The sequence below is a fragment of the Dreissena polymorpha genome, chromosome 4, assembly GCF_020536995.1.
Source record: "Dreissena polymorpha isolate Duluth1 chromosome 4, UMN_Dpol_1.0, whole genome shotgun sequence".
Classification (NCBI taxonomy): domain Eukaryota; kingdom Metazoa; phylum Mollusca; class Bivalvia; order Myida; family Dreissenidae; genus Dreissena; species Dreissena polymorpha.
The window spans coordinates 33,543,009-33,553,741 of record NC_068358.1 but is presented as its reverse complement, the minus strand read 5'-3'; the positions used below and the strand labels follow the sequence as shown (position 1 = coordinate 33,553,741).

The 10,733-nt window shown below is 34.4% G+C and overlaps 1 protein-coding gene across 1 annotated transcript in view; it reads left to right on the top strand.

Moving 5' to 3' along the window:
• The first annotated feature begins 2,542 nt into the window (after nucleotides 1-2,542).
• LOC127878341 (peroxidase mlt-7-like) overlaps nucleotides 2,543-10,733 on the top strand; it is a 35,348-nt gene continuing 27,157 nt past the window's right edge. The window contains exons 1-2 of the mRNA XM_052424868.1: nucleotides 2,543-2,688; nucleotides 3,005-3,203. Coding sequence (XP_052280828.1) covers nucleotides 2,543-2,688; nucleotides 3,005-3,203 — 345 coding nt within the window. The remainder of the gene's footprint in view (nucleotides 2,689-3,004; nucleotides 3,204-10,733) is intronic.

Below are 10,733 nucleotides of genomic sequence, written 5' to 3'. Positions count from 1 at the left end.
ATGTTTGAAGTTTTTTGTGACAAAAACTTGAAGTAGAACTATTTTACTCCCAAACTTCCTTTAAGAAAGCGCAGCTGCTGTAGAGTGATGGAAAATCTACTTCTTTAAAGTATAAAAGTGAATAGACCCTTTTCACAATAAGCCAATAGTGCGTAGTCAAATGACTCGCAGAATTCAAGAATGAGGCTTAACGTGTAGAGTTTTCTAATAGTGCATCGCAATATTGCTCTGCTTTTTATCATTCGGCGACTTAATGATATTGGCAACACTTCGTCAGAAATAGCCGTTAATTACTTAATATATACTTTCCATTTTAAGTTCTAATATATGAAATACATTTTCTTGATTAAAGTACTTGTTTGTATTCATTTTTTTGCACACATACTGACACTCCAGGTATGGCTTTGCCTTTCAATAGTTAGTGTGTGTTACTTTACAGTCTAAAACATATTGGATTATCTGACACTCTTTGTTTGCGCATTATTAGGGCGATCAATCAATTATTTTGTTTATTGATAGATCTTGCGTTTAAATGCCCCTGTATTCAGCACAAACCCATAACCTCGTTATGATCAGATACTGTGCAGACAAATACTAAATTACAACGTGATGTCATAAACCACAGGTTACAGATATCTGGTTTTTAAACACAATTAATGGCACCTCCATGTGACCATGTCTTCTCATGGTTGTATCATTGGGTAGTCATTTCTTGGAATAATTTAACGCCAAATACTTAATTGTTGCTTTTATTGAACATAAAAGATATTGTCAACATTGAAAGTCACCTTTCCACACAGATTGTCAGAAAATAATACTGTATAGATATAAGCCAGTTTTATCATAATTATAAAGTGCTTTATACCCATGTATTTTTAATACTTCAAAAATGTAATGCTAAACATTAACGTATTAAGCGGGTACCCGAAAAATAACACTCCCTCATTACCTAGTCTTATACAGAGTGTACAGTAGCGTACGGAACAAAGTAATAAAATAACGCTTTTTTTGTTCGATCACAATGTACTGGGTTAAATAATGTTCCCGAAAAATACAAACAATAAGGATTTATGATATAAAATGTTGTATATTTATGACACATAATCACTTATATAGAGATTCCAATATACATACATTTGCACCAAGTTCGTTTTTTTTTCTTATGTATTTTATGATTCTTCAATATTGTCATTCACTATTAAAGAAAATGTATAAGAAAATTAACATAACCTTTAAATAGTGTCATTTTCTTCTTTTTTATAGGAATTTGTCTTATGGTGGATTCAACTCTTACAGGTTCTATCATTCATGAAATTGTACACACACTAATACACCCATACCATGGAGAATCGTAGTTATATAATACTTTGTATTGTAAAATACTGCTAATTAATGACTTCGGTTTGTGCAATAATGGATGTTTAGTCTTTAGACCACATTTACTCTGATTCTTATGGGTAACGCATATTTTTAAATAAGATTAAACAAAATTTATTAATATGCACTAATAGTACTAAATATTATGTCGTTGAATTATTATTTAGATGTTATCAATTTATTGACAAAACACATGTCTGTATGCATATGTTTGACTTTATTGTAACCAGTGTCAGTACGCATTAAAATCTTGATATTCAACGCAATTTGCATAGCAAAAGAAAATACAGTTACACGTTCAGCCTCATTCTGAAATTTGACGCGTCACGTGATATCTAAAAATAATATCAGTGTAAATATTGTGAAACTGGTCTTTTACTCATTTATGATTAATTTGATGAATCAAGTTTATTTTTGTTAAATATCTGTTAAATATTTTGTTATTAATATAATATAAAAGTTATGTATAGGGAATTGAGGTACCTACACATTCTTTTAAAATAACTTGTATTTTAAATGTATGCATGAACAAATCATTTATTTTGTAGGAATCCTGTGAAACTGTGATGCCATGTATGGTACGTGAGCGCAAAATGTCTGTTGACAAAAGGATATTGGCAACTTGTGGGTGCTTGGTCACCAAGAATCATACAGGAGCGTGGCTGACTGATTTGGAATAAGCCAATGTAAATTTTATGTGAAGAAGTCATGACTATTGCGAATATGGTTAGTTTTTTGTTAGGCTCGCAGGAAGTGGCCCTAACCTTCATATATAAATAAAAGCTGAAGGAGTATTTATGAAAAATACTGTAATTAAGTGTGCAATATGTTTCATTATTAACGATCAAATGAGACAAAACTTAGAAGCTTCACTTCATTTACTCAATACTTTGTCAGGCTGGCGTAGTGGATATGGTGTCCGCCTAGTGATGGGAACGTTTTTGTTTCAACCCTGTTTATGAGAAACCCTCAACGCTCTATCTTCATATTTTCGAAGTACTGATTATTCCCCAAAAACGGAATGTCTCAATAAGCCTAAGGATTTCAATGCAATCAAGCTTAAATAAAATGGCTAAACTCTAGCATGAATTACACATATACTGTTTTTATTTCATGTACTTTACATCTCACAGTCATTTCAACATGTAGAGTCTTGTCGACAACGATGGATCAGTACATCAGATTTCCAGAATCTCGTCATGAGCTGAAGACCATTGCCGATGGAGTTCATCAACTATGTGGAATGCCTGGCGTTGTAGGGGCTGTTGATGGATCCCACAGTGCATTTCCTGCCCCAACATCCGAGCATAGGTCCTTGTTTATCAACAGTTTAGTTCTTCAAGCAGTCTGTGACAGTAACTTGAAATGTTTGGACATATGCCCTGGATGGCTAGGTTCTGTGCATGATGCCCGTGTATATATGAACAGCCCAGTAGCGCATTAAATTGAAAATCTTCGGAATGAGTATCATGTTCTCGAGGATTCAGCATACCACCTGACAAGAAATCTGCTTGTTCTGTATCAAGGCCATGAACATCTGTACCATTTGCGAGAGAAATTCAACAAATGCCATTCTTCTAAGAGTTGATGTGAAACAGGCAATTGGTCTCTTGAAATGCAAATTCAGACGGCTGAAATACTTGAACATGCTAGTGGAGATGGAGATGATGCTAGTGATCTTTGCTTGTTGTGTCCTTCACAACTTCATTCTGCTGCAAGAGTCAGAAACAGAACCTGAAGTTGACACATTTGATCAGAAAGACATATATGCCTCCGATGCAGTTGGAAATGGTCAGGCCCATCGGGAGCAGAGGAGAAGAGGCGTGGTATTGCCCTGGAACTGTGATGGGTTGACAAGTGATTTGACTTCCCTACTGTGATATTTGTGCCTGTGTTCGTGCCTAATAGTTGATAAATAATTGGAAGTCATAACCTGATGGTGTTGGTGGGACTATGACTTTTGTTAAGGTAAAAAGAGTGGAAAATATAATTAAAAGTCAAAAAGTTCTGCTATTGTTAAGCATGCTTTATTGATTTGTTTTGTTTGAAAGATAGCATTATTAACAGAATAAAATGTCCATAATTTGAAAATTCTACTGTTTTCAGCAACATTTTATTTGATATAGTACAAAATGCTGTATCATGTTATATCATGATCCGTTTTGTGAACACTCACATTTCTATGTATATTTGATAATTTGCCAATGAATGTTACACGCGTTAGCCCTACCATTAGCCCAAACAGGTATTGCTGAGGAGTTTTGCCACCTTCTAGAGAGAAAAACTTCTCAGAAACAATTGCATTTGGGAAAGTCTATGGCTGGTAAAATTTGGATTCCTTTGGGTAACCCTAGTTTACCAATTTATGTTTGATGAATTTGCAATAAAAAGCTTTGACAGAATTTTCCAACATAATGTCACAGAGTCGAAAAAAAAGTGTATGGAATAAAGTGGAATATATAGTTTGCTTAATGGTATTGCAACTAAATAAAAGATTCAGATATAAATTGAAATTATTTGAATGAGCTGTCTAATACATATGAGCCTCGCTCTGTGAAAAAGGGGTTTAATGCATGTGCACTCCAGATTAGCCTGGGCAGACCGCACAGGCTAATCAGGGACGATACTTAACGCACATGCATTAAACCCCTTTTTCACAGAGCAAAGCTCATATATGTTCAATAAACCAAACATAATCAAAAACAAAATGAGACATTTAACCCTGTACCACTCAAAAATACACTAAGACGCATTCGAGAATAAATTTAAGACATTTCTTACTAGATTAAAGTTTTAAAGGCTTTGTTTCTAACCCAAGGATACTGATGAGCAGCAAACAGCATAAAACCTGAACAGATTGCGAGTTACGTGCAGGCTGTTCTGGTTTTATGATGTTTGCATGTAGCCATTTTAAAATTGCCTCAGAGCAGGAAAAGGTTAATAATAAAACAACAGCAATTATACTTAAGTTACTTTAAGACTTCGGTTCCAAACAAAGTGCCATAACACCTATACATTTGGTATGTAATTATTTCATTTAAAAGAATGGCACAGTGGTAAAGAAGTTTACTCTAGAAGACCCTGGTTTGAATCCCCATGAAACCAAATTATCTTTTTCCTTTATCAATACAGCCTTGCTTTAATAGAACCGATGTTCATACTAATGCAATTAACTTGCAACTTTTTAACCAAAATCGGAGATGGTGGAAGGCAAAATTAATGGTTGTGCAACTTAAATTATCTATTCATACTCAAACAATATAATGTTGATTTACAGTATCTTGTACAGCATGCATTTAATACTACAGCCAAATTTGCTTACAAATAAAATTACAAGAAACACAAGTCATTAAAAACTTAACTTTATAGCATCAACCATTTAGCAGGAATAAAATATAAAGAGAAAAATTATGGCATTTTTTTCATCTGAACATACAAGTCTTGATATACAACCCCATAGCATATAAAAGCAGCATTACTATTTCTCCGTTCTATATGTCAGCATTAAGACAAGATGGTATTCACTGTGCAATGAAACACAAGCAATCCTATTACAATTGCTTTTAATTATATGAACTGTACCTTCACTAACATGTAAGACTTTTAATATAAATACATGATGAAAGATGAGCTTTTTCTTGTCTTAAAAAACTTGATACTTTGCAATGACCAAACAATACAACTCAACATACAAATTATCCAACAAAATATATTTTAATGACACAATATTTTTATTCAACAATAGGAATAGCTTAAGGTTGCAACGTATTACACTAAAGTCACAGTGTCAATCTAAGCAAAGAGTTAAATCATAAAGAGATGTTCACAACGGATGATGTGCAAGCTGGCTCTGACTCAGATTTCCACATCAGTTGATGTGCAATCTGGTTATTACAAGGATGTGAACAACCGATGACGTGCAAGCTGGCTCTAATACAGATATCCACAACAGAGATTGTCCTTGCTGGCTCTGACTCTAATCATTAATGTCCACAAGTAAATAACGTGCAGGCTATCTCTGACTGATGTCCTAAACATATGACGTGCAGGCTGGCTCTAACACAGATGTCCACAACAGATTACGTGCAAGCTAGCACTAACACAGATGTCCACAACAGAGGATGTGCAAGCTGGCTCTAATACTGATGTCCAAAAGAGATAACGTGCAAGCTGGTTCTTACACGGATGTTCACAACAGATGACGTGCAAGCTAGCACTAACACGGATGTCCACAACAGAGGACGTGCAAGCTGGCTCTAACACGGATGTCCACAACAGATGACATGCAAGCTGGCTCTGACTCGGTTGTCCACAACAGATGTCAGATGGGCAAGCTGGTTCTGCCCCAGATATGTACACAGAAGATGATGTTCAAGTTGGGAACACTGCTAAAGCTATAAAATACAAAAACCATGTTTCATACTTGCATATTATTTTACTAAATGTATTTCTTCCACAATACAGAACAATATACTCATTATTTGCATTCTGCTATTGATATCTGAAGGTTTACCAGATGCTTTGTTTGTGTGAAAAAGTTCATACCAGAAATAAGCCGTAAAACACTTTTTAGACATAATGTGCATTCCGCTTTAAGAAATATAGCTCAGAATTCACTGGTTAAATCAAATTTTTTTGGACTAAATTGGCCTGCCATGCAGACAAAATGTTGAATTTTGAAACCGCGTTGTAGCTGGTGTGAATATTGGGTTATTTCATTTGGTCAGTATATCAGACGTGTATACCTGTTATATGTTTACTGTACGAGCTTAGAATGTCTTGACAGTCATTGTGTTTGTTATACATAGTGTTATCTTTCAGATTTGAGTGACAGTTAAATATAATAATCAATAACCTTGTTCTGCATGCCGGTCAAATTGTTCCGTGGTAAACACCAACCCATTGTGGTCAACTCGTACCTGTTTTTTTAGTCAACTTGTACCTACCCCAACTAAACCCGTACCCGATATGCAGAAATAGGTGTAGGATGGTTTGCTTATAAGTCAAACACATAGAGACAATTTTTATTTCCTCTTAATGTTTCCACTTAAATTATCTAAGCATTTCTCACGCAAGTTGTCTGCTGCAGATATGTATGAAGCAGCGAAAGTGTTGATGAAAATTGACACTTGTGGATGGTGTCTTTCAAGGATTTGACAATTGTGACAAAATAAGACAAATGTAACAAGTTGAATAGTTTGAATGAGGTACGAGTTGACAAAAATGGGTACGAGTTGACCAAGGTACGAGTTGCCTTTGTGATGAATTGCCTGTAAAGCCTTGTTCTTTTTATTTGAAGATGTATACGGTGCTGGACTAGAGCACACGACTACCATAACCATAAATTGGCTCTCTACTAACTGAGCTTAAGGGAAGATGTTTCTAAAGATGTTCCCACTTACACTATATTTCATTTTTTGACGACATATGACGTGTTTATGTTTTATCAGAGACGTTTGCATATCGACAAACCGTGAAAACAACACTCGATATTCTTGAGCTGTTTAAATTGCATTCAAATTCATAATTCATGTATGTTAAATACTAACCCCATGGCTAATGTCTTCAAAATTGATCACTCTTTCGCCCTTAAAAGGTTTTGTGTTAATGTGAAACAACCGTCATCATGAAGACTGCATGAATGCTGGATAAGACGCGAGTTTTGATTGGTTCATTCTAGATGTCGGAACCAATCAAATTTTATCGCGTAACCACATAGCAACCCGAATTCCATGCAGTTATTCAATGCTATTGAAAAATCGCGCTGATTAAGGAATCTTCCGCGCGATATATGATTAGCAACCTGCAATTTTCATAGCAGCCCGACTTTTGTACAGAAGTTCAATGTCTACTTATTCCGACGGAAGATATGAAAGTTCCGTGCGATTTTTAGACCCCGTTTTTTGTACGTTGTTTAATCGACAATTGTTCCGAGGAAGATGCGAAAGTTTCGCGCGATTTTTGCTCAGTTCGCGAAGATGTGGATTCAATGAACGTTCCGCGCGATTTTTTGAACCCGCTTTTCTACGATGATTCGCACATCCGCGATAATATGGATTCCCGAGATTCCTTTGTGTATGAAAGTTACGCGAAAAATGAAAATCCCGATAGCAACTATATAATTATATGTATTTTAGCGGGGGTCCCCTTTGGCTTTCCATACAATATATTACAAAAAGATCAGGAACTAACCTGTTTTTCTGTTTATCGTACCTCCATGCCCCGATTTTAAAGACATAATGAAACAAAATACTTAAACACTCCAGCTTTAGCGGGAAAGAATATGACTTTTGTCGTTTGACGTGTTAATAATGACGTCATGAGTACGCGCACTTAATATTTGTAAATAATGTTTTTTGTGCTTTTTGTGTTGCATTTTGTGTTTAAAATATATTACATCTTGGTATCAAATTGTTTGTTTTGTTGAATCTGATTCGATTTTACTAAAAAATGATTACTTTATAGTTCATTCCGAGTAATGTGACCATCCTCTGCCGCGCGTGACAGCTATATTTCAGCATTGCCGAAATAAAGGAAAATATATTCCAAAGTGGTTTATTTCGACAATGCACGTCTGATGATGGGATAAATAAATGTGAAGATTGCATATAACGCTAAAGAAATACATAAATGTTTAAATTTATAAATAAGTATGTTTAAAGCACATACAGCGACAGCTGTGTCAATGTGTACAGTCCTGCTATCTTTGTTGATCTACTTCACCAGAGTGCTCCCGACCTCACAAATTGATACATGCACAGCAAAAAGCTTTAATTGACATTTGTAGATTTGAAATATTTATAAATATAGTATTGTTTTTACACCAAATTGTTAATAACTGGCGTTTTTGAATTCGGGTTATAAAATATAACACACCTCTTTAAGCCGAGTGTGATATTTAAACAATTTATTTTCAAATAGATAAATTTCGATTATATTAACATTTTAAGATCAACAACATGACGAAGAATATCAAAAGCAGAAATAAGGAGTGTCACTTTCCAATGTTTTGCTGTAATGTAGGAAGTTTTGTTATAAAAATCAAATAAAAAAAAACTTTTATCATTAAAATATATTATTAAGAAATGAATAAGTTTTATTTGTATTTGTGTAATTTGTACTCAAACTCAAACTGTACATGAGTATAAACATAAATTGTCAACATTTTAGATTGAACTTCCATTGAAAACACCGACATATGTATGCGCTATTTTTGTGGGAGACTTGCTATGAACAGTTAAAGAATATCAAAGGCCAATGGCCTTAACGCAGATCGAACGAAACAAAATTGATGTATAAACCGTGTTTTTTCAACCTCAAACCTTTTGTACTAACATGAACTAGATACATCCAAATTGAAATCGTCAAGATGTCGGTACGTACAAAACAAATATAGGTTAAACGAAATAATCCTTAGGGCATAATACAATTTGTAGTAAAACAATAAAAGCCTAATGGATCTTTCCAACTTAAACAACTAGAATGTTTTAAAGCCAATAAAGTGTTATCTCCTATAAATCGGATATCCCAAGGTGCCCCCATCTTACAATACGCCAGTCGCTTTATGATCGAACAACTGATGGTGACTGTAACTAGTGTATCTTAATGGTAAATTTAAAACATTTAAGGATTTTATTGCTTTTTAACTGTTTTTTAGAGCTGTAACGATTCACCAACAGCTCGATTCGATTCGATTTCGATTTCAGACACTCCGATACCGATTTTTTTGATTCGTTTATCTTTAAACCTAGTTTTATCATATATTCACTCTTATGCCTCAAAATTAACATTTCTGTTCAAATGTGATTTCAATAAAACACATAAAAAAGAAAAGCAAATTAGGAATTTTAATACAAAAACTTCTGACTAGAAGATTGTGTTAATAACACAATAATATATAAAATAAATAAATATTCATAAGAACGTATCTGGAATCAGTTGAATGGTAGTACTATCACATAATACTTTTACCCAAAACCGCAATAAGCATGTCTACCATTGTGACATGACAGCATCACCTGTTACCTGTAGGACAAATCACATTCTCTGATAAACTTAACAAAATTCCAACAGAAATAGAACTACTTTTCTGGCTCGCGACTTCAGTAGTTGCACTTGTGCGACCTCTTAGTCTTGCTAAATCAACGTTATGTTTGTGTTTGACATGTTGCATTAGATTAGTGGTTAAGCCGGACTTTGCGTACGCCCGTTCGTGAAGTACAGTTTACACTTTGCTTTATCGGTACGGCTACCATCCCGAAACCAAAAATACTGCCACACTTTTGATTTTAGCGACTTAGGCGCGTCTGATAATTTCAATTTGTCGGAAACAACTTGTTCAGCCATTTTGACGCTTTTTCCGAAAGTAGACCGTAACGCGCTTATTGATTGGATGACTAAAGTAATAAGCAACCAATCGCGCGGGTCGTAATTACAGGTAAACATAAAACCTTCACCTTCCCGTATCAATAGTCAGAATACAGCGTGCTTTACGTATCTATGTATATATATGTATATATGTTAAAGAATCGAATCGAATTTGGTAGGTTTGGTATCGTAATCGAATCGAAGCATTTCGAATCGATTTTCGATGAATCGGATCGAATCGTTGCAGCTCTACTGTTTTTACTTATATTCGTTTTGAGCAAACAACAGGTTATAACCAATTTACAACCGGTTATAGGCAGATGAGAAAAGCCTTATGCTGATAAAAAAAGTAATTTATGTTAAATTGTATTATTCTGTGTTAACTAACGTGTTAAAATCACGTATAATAATGTGAAAACAATCAAATTAACACATAATATAAAATTAATTACTGTTTAAAGCAGTAATAAAGCCCCTCTTTAATGTCTTTCCAGTGGGCACTTTCATTCGAAAGTGAGTAAATAAATCCATTTTGTGGTATTATAATTACAGTGAATCACATTAGTATGGTTATTATAGTTACACTGCTTCTGATTCAAGTGAAGCAGATATAGGCGATAAAAACAGACTACTTCACGGATGTTACGACCATAGAATGCATATGCAGTTGGTCTATAGTGTATATTAATACATGATATGCAAAATTCACATGCAAAAGCTATATACTCCTTCATATAATACGTCACTGCCAGATGTATACTTTCACTACTCGAAACTAGTGCACAATTATTGATGGAAACGCAAAATTGTAAAACCATGGAGGATCCGGGTGTTCACATTTGAAATGGGCGTTGTGACGGTCATTTGACATATAGACTCTTTATTGGAACCTTTAAAATCCTTAGTTGAAGAGAATGCTTAAATTTGACAGGATTGCAAACATTGTATCATTTATACATGTTTTCACAACTTAAAACATATCATGTAAA